Source organism: Myxocyprinus asiaticus, chromosome 35 (assembly GCF_019703515.2).
Source record: "Myxocyprinus asiaticus isolate MX2 ecotype Aquarium Trade chromosome 35, UBuf_Myxa_2, whole genome shotgun sequence".
Classification (NCBI taxonomy): Eukaryota; Metazoa; Chordata; class Actinopteri; order Cypriniformes; family Catostomidae; genus Myxocyprinus; species Myxocyprinus asiaticus.
The window spans coordinates 39,503,448-39,524,325 of NC_059378.1; the positions used below are offsets into that span (position 1 = coordinate 39,503,448).

General features: G+C 36.9%; 2 protein-coding genes across 6 annotated transcripts in view; one reads left to right on the plus strand and one right to left on the minus strand.

Annotated features, from left to right (window-relative positions):
- aldh4a1 (aldehyde dehydrogenase 4 family, member A1) overlaps positions 1-20,878 on the plus strand; it is a 398,306-nt gene that overhangs the window by 349,824 nt on the left and 27,604 nt on the right. The window lies entirely within an intron of this gene.
- slmapa (sarcolemma associated protein a) overlaps positions 1-20,878 on the minus strand; it is a 112,345-nt gene that overhangs the window by 64,521 nt on the left and 26,946 nt on the right. For 4 of the 5 annotated variants that reach the window (XM_051672454.1, XM_051672455.1, XM_051672452.1 and 1 more), the window contains exons 2-3: positions 9,538-9,685; positions 6,838-6,910 (exon numbers count right to left, since the gene is read on the minus strand). In XM_051672454.1, the coding sequence (XP_051528414.1) occupies positions 6,838-6,910; positions 9,538-9,685 (221 nt within the window). Of the gene's footprint in view, positions 1-6,837; positions 6,911-7,258; positions 7,346-9,537; positions 9,686-20,878 lie in introns of those variants that run through there. The other variant, XM_051672457.1, reaches the window with a different exon arrangement.

Consider the following 20,878-nt stretch of genomic DNA (forward strand, 5'->3'; position numbering starts at 1 on the left):
TAAATAGGTATGTGCATCATTATAAAATCTTTATTTCATAATTCTCGTTTTGATGTATTTATATGTTGACAAATTAGAAATTAATATCACAGAAAAATCATGAAACAGCTAAATATCAAAGCTGGAGTATATAACTTTAGTAATAATGTATATTTGTTAAAATTAAGTATGTTGGGGCCTGGGTAGCTCAGTGGTAAAATACGCTGGCTACCACCACCTTCGCTAGTTCGCTAGTTCGAATCCCAGGGCGTGCTGAGTGACTCCAGCCAGGTCTCCTAAGCAACCAAATTGGCCCGGTTGCTAGGGAGGGTAGTCACATGGGGTAACCTCCTTGTGGTCGCTATAATGTGGTTTGTTCTCGGTGGGGCGCATGATGAATTGAGCGTGGTTGCCGCGGTGGATGGTGTGAAGCCTCCACATGCGCTATGTCTCCGTGGCAACGCCCTCAACAAGCCACGTGATAAGATGTGCGGGTTGACTGTCTCAGACGCGGAGGCAACTGGGATTCGTCCTCCACCACCCGGACTGAGGCGAATCACTATGCGACCACGAGGACTTACAGCGCATTGGGAATTGGGCATTCCAAATTGGGAGAAAAAGGGGAAAAATCCCCCCCAAAAAAATTTAAGTATGTTAATAACAAACAGTGAATGTAAACACTACTAATACTTTAGTACTGGTATACCATGCAACCCTACTAAGTAGAACTGAAACAGAACTGTTGCATAGGTAGTTTGGAATAATCTTTTATTATTATTCCTTTAAAATAAAAAATAAAAAGCAGTTAAACTACTGTTAAATTTTTTTTGAAAAACTTTTGTCCACCAAATCCAAGTCAGGTGGTGTAAACAACATGCAGTTAGCCATTCTATGTCATGTGTGTCAAGGTCAAAAGGAGTAACCCAGAGAAAAATTAACCCGATAATCCAGACTTAATTCACGATATTTGTTTAAAAGAAAATCTTAAAATTAATGATCACATTGTGTACACTAAAATGTATTCAAGGTGCAAGCATTTTAATACCTTATACTTGATAGTTACACCCCTGACATTTGAAGTCAATAGATAAATTTGTTTTGTAGAAAATGCTATAAATGTTATTAAAAATTTATTAAACCAACATAGACAAAGATTACATTTCTACTAACTTGACACGTTTTTTTCAAGTTATCCAGTGGCCCTGGAACATCATCAAGTCTACCAAATGGAAAGAGTGAAGGCAATCTGATGAGAAACTCTATAAGGAGGGGCGTTGATTTTTGTCAACTTCCTTGAAAATAATTTCAGCAGGCTAGTGGGATGTAATGTTTTCAGGAAAACAATATTTTTCTGACCTCATTCATTACACATATAGAACAAAAGCCCTAAACACATGTGCCGCAATCCCTCGAATGCATCTTGTAATAAACAGAAGCACACAGGGACACACAAAGCTAACCAAGCACACATCTCCACTGCTCTGGCGAGGCTCCAGAGGCAACTGCTCAACAACTTGCAGCGTGTGGCTTCTATAAATGCCTCAAGCTGGATGTGAACATGCGACTGGGTCGAGAGCTCGGCCAAAGAGCTCCACTGCAGTTACGGGATGCCATCATCACTGTTTGCACACCAACACAGGCCAAGAGGAAAAGAAAATAGGGTGCAGACAGGAGATGACAAAACTACAAAACCACATATTTCAAAATCGATTTTAGTCTTAAAGGAAAAGTTCCACTAAAAATGTTAATTCTGTAATTTCCCCCATGTCTAATGTCGTTCCAAACCATATACTGTTACTTTTTCAGTGCAAAAAAACCTTTATCACTTTTTTCTCTATATTGTGCACTCGCAATGTAAAAAAGACAACCTTGTGATCTGGTCACTTAATGTAATCAACAATATCCCAATAAAGTTCTCAGAAAAAATAAATTTGTCATTATTTAGCCTCATGTCTTTCCAAAACTATATTATTTTTTTCAGCGGAACACCAGAGGATACATGTTAAAGAAGTTCCATAGTGTCTAGGTCCATGTCCAAATGAATTCATCTCATTATACACCGATCAGCCACAACATCAAAACCACCTGCCTTATATTGTGTAGGTCCCCGTCGTGCCACCAAAACAGCACCAACCCGCATTTCAGAATAGCATTCAGAGATGATATTCTTCTCACTACAATTGTACAGAGTGGTTATCTGAGTTACCGTAGACTTTGTCAGTTTGAACCAGTCTGGCCATTCTCTGTTGACCTCTCTCATCAACAAGACATTTCCGTCCACAGAACTGCCGCACACTGGATGTTTTTTGTTTTTGGCATCATTCTGAGTAAATTCTAGAGACTGTTGTGTGTGAAAATCCCAGGAGATCAGCAGTTACAGAAATACTCAAACCAGCCCGTCTGGCACCAACAATCATCCATGTGATTATCTAACCAGCCAATCATGTGGCAGCAGTGCAGTGCATAAAATCATGCAGATTCAGGTCAGGAGCTTCAGTTAATGATCACATCAACCATCAGAATGGGGAAAAAATTTGATCTCATTGATTTCATCCGTGGCATGATTGTTGGTGCCAGATGGGCTGGTTTGAGTATTTCTGTAACTTATTACAGAATATGATATTAGTTGAAAGGGGAATTCTTTTTTTTCTAACAGCTAGGAATGTTCTTTGCAATAATTTAATGGTGCTTAATGGTTTATGTATTTAACGCACCCTCTTGTGGACTAAGGAAACATAAATTAAAAAAAATCAGCTGACATTAAAATTCAAATATTATTAGAATTTTAAAAATATTTAAGGAAAAAATTTGAATTTTTGTTTCTCTGCTCAATTGACAGCCCTAAAGTCTACGGTTACTCAGATAACCACTCTGTATAATTGTGGTGAGAAGAATATCATCTCAGAATGTTATTCTGAGATGCGGGTTGGTGCTGTTTTGGTGGCACGAGGGGGACCTACACAGTATTAGACAGGTAGTTTTTATGTTGTGGCTGATCTGTGTATTGTCTATTAGCTTTCAGTACACAAGCAACACTATCATCTTAAATATGTATGATTACAGCTGGAAAGATACCAACATCATTTTCAAATGTCCAAAGTATACAAACAGTGTTGATCTATTAAACTTTTGCTTAAATATAGTGATGTAATTAAAACACTGAATCCACCTTCGCTCATCACGTGCCAGTGGACACACAGCATTGAGACTATCGATGAGCAGCGGGACTACTAGCTAATAAGAGCCATTCTATGTAAACACCTGTGACCTTACTGACTGTAGGCCTGCAGAGCCCCCCTGAGGACAAAACTGGAATGTGTAAAATTATTTTACAAGCTGACACAAACTGATAAAATGCACCCGCCAGAGTGGCATGTGAGCCTGCGAAATACACCAGCCAAATAGGAAATATACCTGCATTTGGCACTTCGCAAGTGTTAATTTCAAACCCTGGTTGTATTACACTCTCAAACTTTCCGATCTGCATGATGGTTTGACCTTATGTTTGACAGTATTGAGCACAGTAAATAATCATATTTCAGAAGTTATGGAAATGGAACACTTCTAATTTGTCAGCAAATGAAAAAAGCACCTGATAAGAGTTGGTTATATATTGCCTATATGCACTGTAAAGTCTTTTAAAAGACATGTCATGCCCGCTTATTCCATTTCTAAGGAGATGATAGAACGAAAAAACACAGAACTTCAAAAGGTCTTTTCTTCATGTGAAATAAGGGCTCGTTTAATTGGAGACCCTTAAAGTAACATGAAAGTGAAAAATTTGACAGAAATATTTTACTTTTGCATATTTTAATTACTTTTTATTGCTTAAATATAATACATCTATTCAAGTTGGGTGGGTCTCAACAACAACAAATGGACCAAGACTAAAGATGATCAAAAAAAGAGACAGATATTTTAAGTATTTTGAAATATTTTGATATTTACAATATATTATTTTTAATGTCATTCATAAGTTTTTAAAGCCTTAAATGGAAATCATGTATAAGTTTAATATTAATAAATGAATTCTTAAGGTTTATGAAGCACACATATATGACAAGTTCAAGTAGTACACTCTGTTTAGGATTTATTCTACATAAGGTCTTTGACCTCTTTTTCACCACAATTTCATCATTTACAGCGGACGTTTGATTCTCCTCATGTCTATTCATTTTTACGTTTATGTTCCTCTTCCTGGTTTTGGCCCGACACGTGTCAGCTAGGTAACCTGTACATGATGTATTTGCTGTAGCGAAAACTTAGGTTTGGAATCGATGCCTTTTTTACGCATCGATAATCATCTGGAAAATCTTCCGATTATCGATATAATCAGGATTTTATTTTTATTTTTTTCAGATTTAAATAGGGCTGCATGTTTCACAATAGTCTTAGTCTCTTCAGACATATCTCTCAACACAACTTTAATAAAGTGTGAGCGGCAGGGTAAATTAAACAGGGTCGCACACCGGACACGTCTGGCAGATGATGTGCCACATTCTAAAATTAGAAACAATTATTTATTTTCTACAAAATGTATGCACACACCACCAACACTCAGCATCAACATTCTGAAGTGCCACGAAGTGCAAGTCGCATAGTTTCATTCAATTCGACCCAAATCATTTTCAAAAAGGACAAAGATCATTTACTCTAGTATAACTGAATGATCTACAGTATTGTGAACATGTATCTTTCATATAGCCAACACAATGTATTTTCAGTTACAAGTTTGTTGTTTTGTGGTTTGACAGCTTGAATAAAAGACCTAAACATCGCCATTTCTAATCATTCAGTTTGTGCAGGTACACCAGTTTCATTAACCTGCAAACTCATCAACGTCATTTTATTCATTCTTGAAGTACCAAAACTTTCGTAACTTTGGACTACCATCTCCTGTGCCACTTCAGCTCGTCGTGTGCTTCAGTAAATGGTATAATCACCCTCTTGTTGTCTCTCAACGCTATTACGCCAGACTGTTAAACAGAAGCCAACTGAGTGTATTGGAAAGCATGCAAATTGGGCTTCTAATTTAAATGTTGGCTAATTTTAATATATCATTGCCTCAAAAAAATGAATAAATCGATAAAATAACATGCCAATCAATAAATGATATATCGATATTTTATGACATCCCTACTAAAACTCATTACATCCACTGAAAGACTTTCTTGCCTGTCAAAAAAAATAAAGGACATAACAGCACTATGGATCATAAAAACACCTTATAAGTACATAAATAAACAGCAAAGGTGTTAATGTCGGAGTTTCTGTTGTGTTCAGTTGATAGCTGTATTGCAATGTCATTGCCTTCTTGTTCGGTACACAATAATGACAAAGCATTTTGAAATTCAGTAAACAGTTGAAAAAAAAAAAAAAAAAAAAAGTGTGTGGTACCACATTGTTGGCAATGCTAAAGATGGCAGTATTCATGAAGCTCAGAAGAAAAAAAAGTCTCAGTGATTCCCTTTATGACAGCATCATTTTAGGACAACTTCAACATCTTGAGGTGTAAAACTCTCATCTGATCCAAAATCAGCAGATGCCTACAGTACACACCTTGTTTCCACATGAGTGGGTTTAACAGCTGCTGCCAGCACTGGAGGCCACAGGGAAACCATCTGCTTCATGGACGCCTTCCGTTAAGCGATTTTTATAGCCCAGTGACACGCACAGTCAAAAATAGCATTCATCTGGCATTAGGAAATCCCTTCCGTCAACAAGACCATAAAAATCGCTCTTCATAAATATAATAAACACTGGCAATTCCGAGCATCGAATTACTAATAAGAAAACTGCTTGGCTCTGGACTCAGATCAACTGCGGTAACAATGCAGCCTTTTAACTAAATTAAAAGGATAGGTAACTCAGAAAATAAAATTCGGTCATCATTTATTCACCCTGTGTTGTTCCAAATCTGTATGACTTTTAGTCAAGTTGGTGCTCTTTTCTGATCTTGTACTTCGTGACACACACTATGTCTCGTGGCGTTAAAATAGAATGGGTTGAGCAGATTGAGATAGATGTGTTCGGGAATCGGACAACACTGTATGTGCCATGTTTCTCGTGTTGCACATTCATTCAAAATAACCGGCTCATAAGTCATTTGTTATGGCATCGGACAACACTGGTCATGCTGTGTTTTTGATTCACTAAAAAGAACCAGCTAATAACGTCATTTCTTGGGAATCGGACTACACTGTTGCGCACTGTAGATTCTAAACAACCGGTATATAGAAGTCATTTGTACTGGAATCGGACTACACTGGTCATGCTGTATGTTTTTGATTCACTAAACAGAAATGGTTCATAGGAGTCAATTGTTCAGGAATCAGATTACACGGGTCACACTATCTTTTCGATCACTAAAAAGAATGGACTCAGAATCATTCATTCAGGAATCTGACTACGCTAGTCATGCTGTGTGTTTTATGCCGAAGATTAAAAAGAACAGACTCGTTCTCGGTTCCGTTTCCAACCCTTAACAACAGGCATTAAAAAAAAAATCCTATCAGTTGATAATTACCATCTACATACACTAAATCCTTTGTCCACTATCAACTAACAGTTAACCTATCTGCCCACATTTCATTTCCTCTGAAACAAATATAGGCAAATGTTGTTTTGGTCAATTGAATCACTGGAATAAGTAACTGCACAAATACAAGATTTTATCAAATTCTGTGCATGTTTTTATAAGCGATAATGCAGAGAGCCATGAAGCATGACCACTTAAGAACCACCACAAAGGGTCAGAAAAAACTAACAGATGCTATCTGGAAAATTTTAAAGGCTAAAATATTTTATTTAAACTATCATTAAAAATAAATAAATAAATAAATAAAATAAATATCTTACTCCGATCGTTGCCGAGCTTCCATGCCATCTGGTAGGAAGAGCTTGATGGTCGACACTATACAGCCATGAGTGACTAAATAGACAGAAAAAGAACATAAAATCAGAGGTGTTCAACAACTGTAGTTAAAACAAAAGAAACAGAAACCAGTTATACCAAACATAAATGTGTCAAAAACATTTATGACAATCACTAATGAGGTGTACGTGTCGATCAGCTTTAAGAGAGATCTTGTTTCACTACAGGTACATAAGAAATATCAGCCACTACACACAGTTTTCATGAGTTTTCTAGTTTTAACATGGCAACAGAGAGACAAATTCCTGATGTGTGGTAAGACACAGCTAACTTGTGCCAACAATGCAGTGTTAAATACATAGTGTTTAAATATGACTAAGAAAAATGGAACCTGGTTTTAAATACCTTTTCCAAAAATTGTTTGAACAGAGTATTAAACTCAAGCGCTCCAAACAGGTTTTCTTGCTCACTGAAGACATACGCACTCTTATTCTGCTATGAAGTAATGTTTGCCTTCATGTGCTCTAAAAGGGCAAGTTAGTTTGCATTTGTATCTGATTGTGAAAGTGTCCATTGCATGTCCTTTTTTTTTTTTTTTTTTTTTTTACAACACCAGAGCAGCATTCAGCCGGCGATCCCTATCTCTGCATTACAGTATCTTCCAAAACTGCAGTACGTGAACTCTGAATTTGTGAAAAAGCGATTGTCTCTCTTAGTTTCTATCCAAGTGTCACAAGAAACCTAACGCCTCACACTTCAGATCAAGGTTTATCAAGGATGCATCAGGTTCTTTTTTTTTTTTCTCTCCAAAACTCCATGTGGTGGTGACTGCATGGAATATTCCTCAAATTAACTCACCAAAATGTATACCAGTTTCCACACTTTTTGACCAATGAAATTCCAAGATTTTTCCATGATGTGATGAGGAGGAGGTCGTGGCCGGGCCGTGAGGGTGCACGGCCGGCGCTGAATTGGATGATCAGTGGGAGAGCGAAATAAAGGGGGGGCCGGAGACGCCAGTTCGAGACGCACGCGTCCGCGCTGCATGTGTGTCTGTGTCCTTATGTTAAGTTCATTTATATTAAAGTAATGGTGACAGCATCCGGGAGCCAGCGAGCAAGTTCCCCTCTCTCTGTCTCTGCTCGCCCTTTCCCTCTCCACACGCCTCCCCTCCTCTCTCCAACAGGTTCACAGGAGACAGGGTGGACCACCGGAACGGCCAGAAGGGCAGCGCCTCCCCTCCAGATGTGGGGGGTGGGGGGTGAGTGAGTCAGTCCAGTGGCGCCCCAGCCTGAATCAGGCGGGGGAGGAGTGTGACGAGGAGGAGGGCGTGGCCAGGCCGTGAGGGTGCCGGTGCTGAACCAGATGATCAGCGGGAAAACGAGATAAAAAGGAGAGAGGAGATGCACGCGGCTGCACTGCATGTGTGTCTGTGTCCTTATGTTTTATGTTGTTTAAGTCATTATTTAGATTGCACTCACAATGAGCAATTTCTAACCGATTTAACATTTGAGAGCTGAGCATAACTAGATAAATCTGTTTCACTCTAGACATTTCCCTAACTTTTACTTTTAGAATGTTATTATTTTCTATGACTTTTCCAGACCTGGAACTCACAATTTTCGAATTCCCTGATATTTCCATGTTTTCCATGACTATGGGAACCCTGGAATATATTTTGAACAAAATCGCAACTTTTCTTCATTTTTTCGTGATCACTGTTGTTTTATTGAGAGACAGAGACTAGCTTGTATGTGCTGTTTGTCAAGGGGGAAAAAAAAGATAAATAATCCTATTTATTATTAGGGCTGGGAAATATGGCTACAAATATTTTAATTATCTCTCAATATTTTTTAGCCTACTGACTATATTCAACATGCATCTCGATAATTATCTATTTGCACTGAAATGATTTTTTTTTTTCCCCAAATCAGAGCAAATCAAATCATTTCAACCAAGATAAGTAGATTTTAAATGTTTAAATGCAAGAAATAAAAAAAAACTTATGTTTTTCACAATTTTCACTAAATGAACAAAAGAAAGAATTATATTTAATCATTTATATGTACCAATACAACAATATAGCAATAAAAAGCTATATTTACCTACATGTATTTTGAGAATGAACAGGGTGAGCTAAAACTACAACTTCCACTTATTTAATGGAACCTTGTTGAATATTATTAATACAAAATTATTATTAATATTGCAATGTTTATTTTTATTATTTTTAAAGATTAGATTGTTCAATACTTTTATTATATTGTTTTAAATATATTTCCAAATAAAAAGCTAATTAAAATGATTGTGATATTCACCAAATTGCTTAAATTTTACATCGCCAGCAAAATCATCACAATATTATTGTGAAAATTCAATATCACCCAGTCCAACCCATTATCATAAATAAATAAAAATAAGTCAAAATACATTTTCAATACAAGTAAGAAATAATTTTCCTTAATTCACTAACCTTTGGCAGGTGGGGCAAAAAGTTATTTTTGGACCCAGTAAGCAAGTATAAGATCATTCTCACACAAGCACATATGTATGTTGGCATATGTAAATGTGTGGTTTTACCTACAGATATTTGCAAGGTACCTTCTAATAGACATCTACACCTGCATTACAGACATAAAGCTGGACCACGTTTCATTATCAATTCATAAAATGTCTTTGCTCACCTTTCCGGGTGTTCTCGGTCACATCCACCCCAAACTGTATGATGTCACCGGAGAGCACCTCACATGGTGGGCTCTCCTCTGACCCACGGCTCAGACGCTGGCTGTTAATGAAGGTGCCATTGCTGCTTTTGGTGTCCTGGAGATAGAACTGTGAACAGAAGAGAGATCACAAGATTACGGATGTGTCAAATTCAACCAAAAACTGAACTACACTGATGCATGCAGAATAAATGTCTTAAATGAAAGGGAACAATGGTTGAAGAGGAGGAGGCATTGATTAAAAGGTGAAACAAAAATATACCATATTTACTACAGTGTGCACATATTTTAAAGAGGTCAACAGGCTAAATCAAATTTATAAGGCAGTAGTTCAGCGCTTCATAATACATGTCATTTAGATAGGATGGTATAAAACCATCTGCCATTTGACAAATATAATTGCTTACAATCATTATTTGGACAAAGTAACCAATTGAATGTTAGTGGACCCCAAAAGCAATAAAAATAAACTTCTATAAAATTAGATTAGGTTGCTGAAAATACACCAGTTAGGTCCTTATCCACTGATCAGGCACACTCTTGACTCATTTCCTCTGCCAAATGCACCATTTGCATCTGCTTAGTTTGACCTGCAGGCATTTGATTGAGCATGATAAGAAAAATAAGAGCGGGAAGCCGTATTGGTATTTTTTTTTTTTTTTTTTAAATGTTTCCAACTCTAAGCACAAGTCATTTTACACCAGCATCCGTAATCATGCATCATTATATTGGGCATCACTGTCAACAGGTTCATCAGCTTAAGCCACATGATGAATGTTGTCTCCTACAATAAGATTAAAGTTGGGTGGGATAAGACCTAAATGACCTATTTTCACAAGGGTGCAGCTCAGTCTAACAAAATTTTCATTTCACATTACAGTTCTGAGCGGCATATGATTGGCCCAGAGCCGAGAGGCGTCACCTACAGACTCAATCTCCATCAGAGCGGGAGTGAAATGTGATATACGTGTCATTGTGAAAAAAACTCCATTTTCAGATTGTCTGTCTGTTGACATCACCGCTTCACAACCTGTGGGCTTAAGCCGGCTCATGTCACCCCTCCTCACTTTTCAGGAAAATACCTAGACTGTCACGGTGACCACAAGACAGACATTATTTTTTGGCAGCAATCTAGCAAAAGATGAATCTGATGCGGTTTAACAATATGCTGGTGCCGTCACGTAACCTATGTTAACGGCATCACATTTGAAAATAACACAGATCAGTTCTGAAGCACATAACCGAATTAGGGCTGTTTTGATTCAGACATACACCTTTATCGAAATCAGTAAACAACAATATTACAGAAGTATCTGAAGCAGAATCTGCCTCTCTGGTCCCCGTGGTGACGGATCAAGATGTAGTGGTTAAACTCTCACATGTTCAGTCTTCAGACTTTGTTTGGTAACTTTGACATGCAGCACCATAAAGGTCTACAAAAAGGTCTGTCACAACTGTAAAATATGGTTGACAATTAATTGTAATACATCTATTACTATGTATTATAAATCATTAGTGCTGTCATGTTAACGCATTAATTCACTGTGATTAATTATATAAGAAATAACATGTTAAAAAGATTTGTGCAATTAATCATGTCCTGGGACCATAATTCAAGCTTGGAGTATCACCCGTTTTCTCCAGGGGGCAGTAAGCAAAACTCCAGCTGTATAGGCATCACGCAGCTTTTACAGAGAACAAACTGCACATACCGACAGCAGACAGCACAATGGCTGAATCCAAAACCAATGGCAGCTGTCTTGTTGCCTTGCTGCCCTATCAGCCAATGACTCAACAGACAGCGTTTGCGTACAAAAGGTACCTCCAGAAATTGGTTTTGGACAGGCTACTGAGGAAGCATAATGTCACATTGTTGCTAGGATACCAGCAACTGATTATCGCCATCTGGTGTCCACTAAAAAAAAAAATGCGTCTGCATTATTCAGTCCAACCGAACCACGATGTTCAAATAAATCTAGAACAAAATTAAGAGAGTTTTGGCGATAACCAAGTGTATATTTAAAAACTACAATACTACTTCCTTACTTGAAATGGAAAAGTTGGAAAAAGTTAATAAACACACATTTATACACAAATTGTCTATCAACTGCCTCTTAGGCTGCCGATTGTTCTTCAGTTCAACCTTCAGAACTGCGCACAAAGGATTGTGGGATTTGATAGGCAGTAAAGGATATATCTATGCTGCCTTCAAAAATGTAACAGATGAAGGTATCTCAGTAGACAGGAAGTGACACGAACATTGGATTCAGACATGCCTTGATCCCTTCCTACCTCCACAAACAGCCTCCAGAGGCAGCATTTTCCTGGTTTCAGGTGCAGTCAATAAGAGAACATGAGTTCTTGCGTTTAAACGCAGCTTAGAGCACAATTGCGAACACGGGGATCTCAAGACTACTTTAAACTTGACACAGCAACCTAAAAAAAAAAGGTATGTTTATTATGCAACGGAACAGAGACCAATTTAATTATAAAATGAATTGCTGTGAACTGTAGGACAATGATAGTCTTATGTTCACTAATATATTGACCAATAAACAATCAATATACATTATACAGTATACACCAATATACATTAACAATATATTGGATTCTAAAGCTACTTTTTGTATAGACTTTTTGGTAACACTTTACAATAATATTCCATTCGTTATCATTAGTTAATTCATGATTCCTAATGCATACACAATTAACAATATTTGTTTACAGCATTTATTCATCTTTGTTAACATTAGTTAATAAATATACAATTGTTCATTGTTAGTTCATGTTAGTTCATAGTGCATTAACTAATGTCAACATAGAACTTTTGATTTTAAAAATGTGCTACTATATGTTGAAATTGACATTAAGATTAATAAATGCTGTAAAAGTGTTGTTCATTGATAGTTCCTGTTATTAACTAATGTAAACAAATGGAACCTTATTGTAAAGTGTTACCGTCTTTTTTTAATGCTTTACTCATGTGCCACAATAAATGTAAGGCATTTTAATTCTGCATTATTTTTTTATATTTTATTTATAATTATTTAAATAACTATTTATAATGTTTTAATCATTATATATTGAATTATTGTTATTTGAGGGGCTTTCCTCAGCAAATATTTATGCAATTAATTTGATTAATTAATCAGCATACCATATAATTCAATTAAAAATTTTAAATCAGTCAACAGCCCTATAAACTATATTAGGGTTGGGAATTGATAGAGATTTCCCAATTCGATTCCAATTTACTTTTTTGCTACAGGGGACCACCCCTAACTTGCTACATTACGAAAATATAAATTTTACAAATTTTATTTTTTCATTAGTTAAATCATCATTAGTCACATTTTCATTTTTTAAAATGTTTTTAAATTACAAATTCCATGTATGCTATCAATAAATTTGATGTCTTGAAATTGCATATTATATTGCATATATACACACTGGCAGCCAAAAGTTTGGAATAATGTACAGATTTTGCTGTTTCAGAAGGAAATTGGTACTTTTATTCACCAAAGTGGCATTCAACTGATCACAAAGTATAGTCAGGACATTACTGATGTAAAAAAACAGCACCATCACTATTTGAAAAAAGTCATTTTCAATCAAATCTAGACAGCAGCCATCACTCCAACACCTTATCCTTGAGTAATCATGCTAAATTGATCATTTGGTACTAGAAAATCACTTGCCATCATATCAAACACTGCTAAAAGCTATCTGGCTTGTTAAATGAAGCTGAACATTGTCTGTGTTTGTTTTTTGAGTTGCCACAGTATGCAATAGACTGGCATGTCTTAAGGTCAATATTAGATCAAAAAATGGCAAAAAAAGAAACAGCTTTCTCTAGAAACTCATCAGTCAATCATTGTTTTGAGGAATGAAGGCTATACAATGCTTGAAATTGCCAAGAAACTGAAGATTTCATACAAAGGTGTACACTACAGTCTTCAAAGACAAAGGACAACTGGCTCTAACAAGGACAGAAAGAGATGTGGAAGGCCAGATGTACAACTAAACAAGAGGATAAGTACATCAGAGTCTCTAGTTTGAGAAATAGACGCCTCACATGTCCTCAGCTGACAGCTTCATTGAATTCTACCCGCTCAACACCAGTTTCATGTACAACAGTAAAGAGAAGACTCAGGGGTGCAGGCCTTATGGGAAGAATTGCAAAGAAAAAGCCACTTTTGAAACAGAAAAACAAAAAGAAAAGGTTAGAGTGGGCAAAGAAACACAGACATTGGACAACAGATAATTGGAAAAGAGTGTTATGGATCTTAACCCCATTGAGCTTTTGTGGGATCAGCTAGACTATAAGGTGCGTGAGAAGTGCCCAACAAGACAGTCACATCTATGGCAAGTGCAACAGGAAGTGTGGGGTGAAATGTCACCTGGAGTATCTGGACAAACTGACAGCTAGAATGTCAAGGATCTGCAAAGCTGTCATTGCTGCACGTGGAGGATTTTTTGATGAGAACTCTTTGAAGTAGTTTAAGAAGTTTTTTTAAATTGTAACAGTAATTTTTCATGTTATTAATGTCCTGACTATATGTTCTGATCAGTTGAATCCACTTTGGTGAATAAAAAAGTACCAATTTCTTTCCATAAGAGCAAAATCTGTACATTATTCCAAACCTTTGGCCACCAGTGTATTTTGTTAAACTTTTCTCTTTACATGCATAATGTGCACTATTTAACTGAAATTGATATGTAGAACAATTGCTAAAATGGTAACGTCTCATCAAGAATCGCACCCGTTTAGCAAGCCTCTCACGGAAGTGTTTTGATTGACCGCATACTAACAAGAGTGTAGTCACACAGCTTTGCTGGATCTGTGCTTTGTGTGATTAGAATTAAATGTATTGTTTTTGTTTTGATCAACAACTGACTTTAAAAGAACAGAAATTTTATTAAGAGACATTATTCAATGACAACTGGATTGTGTGGATCTCGTGTTTGGACACATTACACAGAACGAATCAAACCAAACTTTTGGATCTCTGTGATGAACTTGGTCAATACACTACTCAAACATTGGTCAATTAAATCTGAACATTTAACAGCCAGTGGCTAAATCACAGATATTTATGTCACATAGCTTGAAATTAAGTTGCATATGCAAGTGATTTACACATTAATCTTGTGATTTAACAATCGATATTGTGATCTTCAAATGAAGATTGCAATGCATCGGAAACATGATGTTTTTACCCACACCTACCACATCACAACCCATTTAGATTTCATAAACCAAAAAAAATGTATCATGGATATATTGTAGTAACTGTATTAACTATGGTATTGAGGAAATGTGGTATATTCATACTCATAATTATAATACTAATATAGTTGTATTAATACACAGTTTTATTAAATTTATGTGAGGGAATAGAATCTATTGTTACAACTATAACAGTTTCTACATTTGTATATTTTGTAACTTAGTTTTAAAATGGATTTAGGATCCTGTTTGTTTTTCCACAACAAAACTGGCATAGTTCATTTTACAGACACCATGTTGCATTTAGCCATAGTAGTGAGGAGACATGCATGGTTTTACCTGTGGTTCCATGGTCTTTTTACAAATAACACTTTTAAAAATTATGGATATGGAAGAAATACGGTAAATTTTCATTAGGCGATCAGTTCTTCACTGTAAAATCAGAATAACTTAGCCCAATATAAATATCTGTATCCAAACATAAAAATAAATGCTTAACTGTCAAATGAGCATTTATATGGAATAAAATAAGCAATATTATAGGTAACTGCACTTATCTGTGCAATGCAATAATAATAATAATAATAATCACTGGTGCTATCATATCAGGTGCTGGTGCCACCTTTCATTTGTCAGTTTGGAGCCCTGCCAAAGTCTCTATTAGCCCTTTTCCACCAAAATGGTTCGGGTGCAGGTTCCTGGGCCAATGCTCTATAACAACAATAACCAACAATACAGGGTGTGTGTGCACGCGTGTGTGAGAGAGGGAGTGAGATAAATCTCTGACTGCGAGATATAAAGATGAGCCCTCTGTCAAGGACTCGCCCCCACATTCCTTCGACAAAGAGCACATTAGCATTCCAAAAGAGGCCTGACATCACCACCAGCTCCTTTCGTCTCCAACAGTCTTAAGCAAAAACCTCTACTCATACACACAACTGTCTTGGACTCATTCAGCAACACAACTTAAACTGGTGCCCATATTCCTGAGAACAGTGTGTAATCCATAATTTACCCTAAAAGTAATCCATTTATAATCTACTTATAATAAATGCAACATACAGTGAAGTGGAAAAAATATTTGCCCCATTCCTGATTTCTTCTATTTTTGTGTATTTTTCCCATACTAAATTGTTTTAGATCTTCAAACGAGATAACAAAACAAAAACAACTTTGTGTTGAGTAAACACAAAATACAGTTTTCAAATTATATATATATATATATATATATATATTGTTTTACTGAAGCATAAGTTATCTATTACCTATATCACCCATGTGAAAAACTAACTGCCCCATTAAACTTAATAGCTGGTTGTGCCACCTTTAGCAGCAACAACTGCAACCAAACGCTTCTGATAACTGGAGATCAGTCTTTCACAACTCTGTGGTGGAATTTTGGCCCACTCTTCTTTGCAGAACTGCTTTAGTTCAGCCACACTGGAGGGTTTTCGAACATGAACTGCCCTTTTAAGGTCCTGCCACAGCATCTCAATCGGGTTCAAGTCAGGACTTTGACTAGGCCACTCCAAAACTTTAATTTTGCTTCTTTTGAGCCATTCAGAGGTGGACTTACTCCTATGCTTTGGATCATTGTCTTGCTGCATAATCCAGTTGCGCCTGAGCTTCAACTCAGACTGATGACCGGACGTTCTCCTTTAGGATTTTCTGGTAGAGAGCAGAATTCATGTTTCCCTCAATTATTGCGAATCACCATGGCCCTGAAACAGCAAAGCATCCCCACACCATCACACTACCACCACCATGATGTTCTTTTTGTGGAACTCTGTGTTTTATTTACACCAGATGTAACGGGACCCCTGTCTTCCAAACAGTTCCACTTTTGACACATCAGTCCACAGAACATTCTCCCAAAAGGTTTGAGGATCATCAAGGATGAGCCAAAATTCAAATGAGCCTTAAATGTTCTTCTGGGTTAGCAGTGGTTTTTGCCACTCTTCCATGGATGGCATTTTTGGCATCATGAACAGTGTCCTTTATTGATGCGAGAGAGGTCTGCAGTTCCTTGGATGTGGTCCTTGGCTTTTTTGTGACTTCCTGGATGAGTCGTTGCTGTGCTATTGGAGGAATTCTGGAAAGTCGGCCACTTCTGGGATGGTTCACTACTGTGGAAATTTATCTCCATTTGGAGATAATGGCTCTCACTGTAGTTCTTTGGAGTCTCAGAACCTTTGAAATAGCTTTGTAACCCTTCCTAGACTGATGTATTTCAATCACCTTTTTCCTCATCATTTCTGGAATTTCTTTCGACCTTGTCATAGTGTTACTGGGTGAAACCTTTTAGCCAACTTCATGCTGCTGAAAAAGTTCTATTTAGGTGTTGATTTGATTGAACAGGGCTGGCAGTAATCAGGCCTGGGTGTGTCTAGTCCAGCTAAACCCCATTATGAATGCAGTTTCTTAGACTTGGGGATTTAGTAACTAAGAGGCAAATATTTTTTCCACACAGGCCCAGTTGGTATTGGATAACTTTTTTGCTTTAATAAATAACTATCATTTAAAAACTGTATTTTGTGTTTACTCAGTCTGCCTTTGATTTATGTTACATTCTGTTTGAATTTTCTCAATTTAGTATGAGATATAGACAAAAACAGAAGAAATCAAATACTATTTCACAGTACTTTATAGGAGGATAAAATGTTAATTCAGGCATAGACAAATGGCACTACTCTCAGAGCAGGTTTTACATAAGCTGTAAGTGCACAAAAAGGCAGTATTAGTCTGTGCGAACAAGTGCAGAGAAGAACACATCCTAGACCAGGATTCCTCAATAGCCGGCCCATAGGCCAGAGAGACAAATGTTTGGCCCACGCTAATGGCCTGTTCACACCAAATCAGTGACAATTCTATGAGACAAACTTCAGACGAAAGGTCTGTGTGTGTAAAGGAGTACGTAAAATAAAAAAAACAAACAATTAAAAACAATTTCACCCCGGTATAGTAGTTCACTGCTGTTCCGGTTCTACAAACATTTATACCAGTCACCTGCCCAGCTCAGGCTGTCAGGGCTAGAGATTAAATATATTGAACAATGTTAAAGCATTCATTTACCTAATTTGGCATAACCATTTCATTATGTTCTTTCCACGGTGTTGATGCATTCTAAAGAGTATATAATCTGTGTTTTTAATGCATGTGAGATGAGTAAAGAGCGCTTTTGGATAAATAATACATCCTATTTATATTTGCACATTTATGTTGCTACAAGTATATTCCAAACGGACTCCCGATGCAAACTACTCTTTTTATAATGCCTGGATAATATAACACAAGGTACTGTGATACAAATACACGTGGAATAGTGCACATTAAGAATAACATTGTAGGGGGCCTGGGTAGCTCAGGGAGTATTGACGCCAACTACCACCCCTGGAGTCGCAAGTTCGAATCCAGGGTGTGCAGAGTGACTCCAGCCAGGTCTCCTAAGCAACCAAATTGGCCCGGTTGCTAGGGAGGGTAGCATCACATGGGGTAACCTCCTCATGGTCGTGATTAGTGGTTCTCACTCTCAATGGGACGTGTGGCAAGTTGTGCGTGGATCGCAGAGAGTAGCAAGAGCCTCCACGGTGTCATGCACAACGAGCCACGTGACAAGATGCGCAGATTGACGGTCTCAGAAGCGGAGGCAACTGGGACTTGTCCTCCACCACCCAGATTGAGGAGAGTAACTGCGCCACCACAAGGACCTACTAAGTAGTGGGAATTGAGCATTCCAAATTGAATTCGAACTCGCGACTCCAGGGGTGGTAGTCAGCGTCAATACTCCCTGAGCTAACCAGGTCCCCTACAATGTTATTCTTAATGTGCACTATTCCACGTGTATTTGTATCACAGGACCCTGTGTTATATTATCCAGGCATTATATATAAATAAATAAATAAAAAATATTTGCATCAGGAGTCCGTTTGGAATATACTTGTAGCAAACTAAATGTGCAAATATAAATAAGATGTATATTTATGCAACAGCGCTCTATACTCATCTCACTCGCATAAAAACATATTATATACACTCTTTAGAATGAAACCCTGTACAGAAAACAAATTATGCATAGGCTCACAGTCTTTATTGAAATACTTTATAATATCCTTAAAAACAATAACAATATTAATGCTAATATGTCTAATACTTGAATCAGCAATTAGGGAAAGTGCAGGGAGTAGATCCCATTTGGAGATGAGCAGGAACAGTTGCATGGTGGAAATGGAGATCCAGATTGTTCATTAAAAGGTTTTTTGTTTTGTTTTTCCCCAGCAGCAAAGTTGTGTAGTTTTGTGCGTCTGTATAGAAACAAAATGTTCATAATTGTCTGAATAAATAACAGGCTACTAATACTGAGAAAAAGAACCAAGAAAAAAATCTGAATATTTATGCGTGACTCTTTTAATAATAAAAAACAATAGTAATAACAATAATAATAGCAGCAGCACAAACACTTTGTCATTGAGGGCCGTGGCCCTTGATTTTGTATTGTTGACAGAATTTGGCCCTTAGCAGTCCTCTACATTGAGTAATTCACTCACATATGTGAGTAAATTTGTCACTATGCAACCAAAAAAACATGTTATTAGCCACTGGCAATATTAACATTTCACTCGCCAGTGATAGAGTTATGTAGTGTTGAAGCACTGAGGCCCTTTTACTGAATAAAAAGCAGTTGATTAAGAAGCTGGATTCAGCCTAGTCTTTCCCTGCATGCGGTCTCAACACCACACAGGAAAAAGCACTTGTGTCTCATTCAGTTGAACTTAGAGCATCTCAGGGAACTGCACCACGGACGTCACAAGAGCAGCTCTTGAGAGCGTGTGAAGATGAACCGCATCTCAAGCGCTCTGATGTGCCGTCTACAGAGGCTTGCGCCAAACTCCCGTGAAAATATAAACAAGGTATAAATGTATTAATTGTGTGAACGCAAAGCACTCCAGTTTCACTTAAGGCCCATGTAATGGCAAAAGGCCATGGTCATTGTGGGTTTATTCACGCAGTGTTAATAACACGCAGTGAGACAGAGGAGATGCCCTGCTCTATTTCTGTGGAGATGATAAAATACAAGAAACAGAATCTCAAAGTCTTCCTTGATGAGAAATAAGGACTTGAGTTAATCAGAAAGCCATAAAATAAATGTGTGAAAGTGAAGAATTTAAGGCAGAAATATTTTACTATTGCATAATATAATAGCTATACAGGTTGGCTAGGTAACAAAAGAAAACAAAACATTGAAAAAGTTCAATGGATCAAAAGTAACTTGGACAAATAAGATATATATTTGTCATTTAGACATATTTTGATAAAATATTAATATTATTTTAAATTGTATACTTTTATATTTGACTGCCATTCATACGTTTTTGAAGTCTAAAAAGGAAATCATATACCTTTATTATATGACCCAAGCTAAATTTGTATAAATGACTTTGTGTGCATGAAGCACACAGTGAGTTTGGATGGTAATTAATAGTCATATTCGTGAAACACCTAAAACAGACAATTATTCATCATAGCCCTAAAACAGGAAATGAATCGTCATAAATCACAATTATTGGTTTGACAATTAATTGTCAGCCAAATGTCACAATCGTGACCCCTAATTTTCATTATTAGGTTCCTATCTTGTGAATTTTGTTAGAAATGTGCATGAAATTTCAAACAGTGACAACAGCTTGTATCGTTATTACAAATGCGATTTCATGACATCATAAATTGATAGAATGTGAAATTTGTACATTTTTAAAAAGCTAAAATGTGATTAAAATCAAAGCAAAACCTAAATAATAAATAAAAATTACAATATACTATATTGCATGAATATATATATATATATATATATATATGAAGAGGCCCCCTCTCTCTCAGTTTGCTTTATATTTTTTAGTTACATTATGCTTACATGTCGTCAAAAGTCTGGCAAGTAAAAACAAAAATTTACTAGCCAATGACGATTCTCTCCAACATGATCATAGAGGGTTGCTTAGTGAAAACTAATTGGGGAACCCTGTCCTAGACTGACAATTAAAAGGAGAATATGGGGAGGAGGTGGTGGAACATCCACTG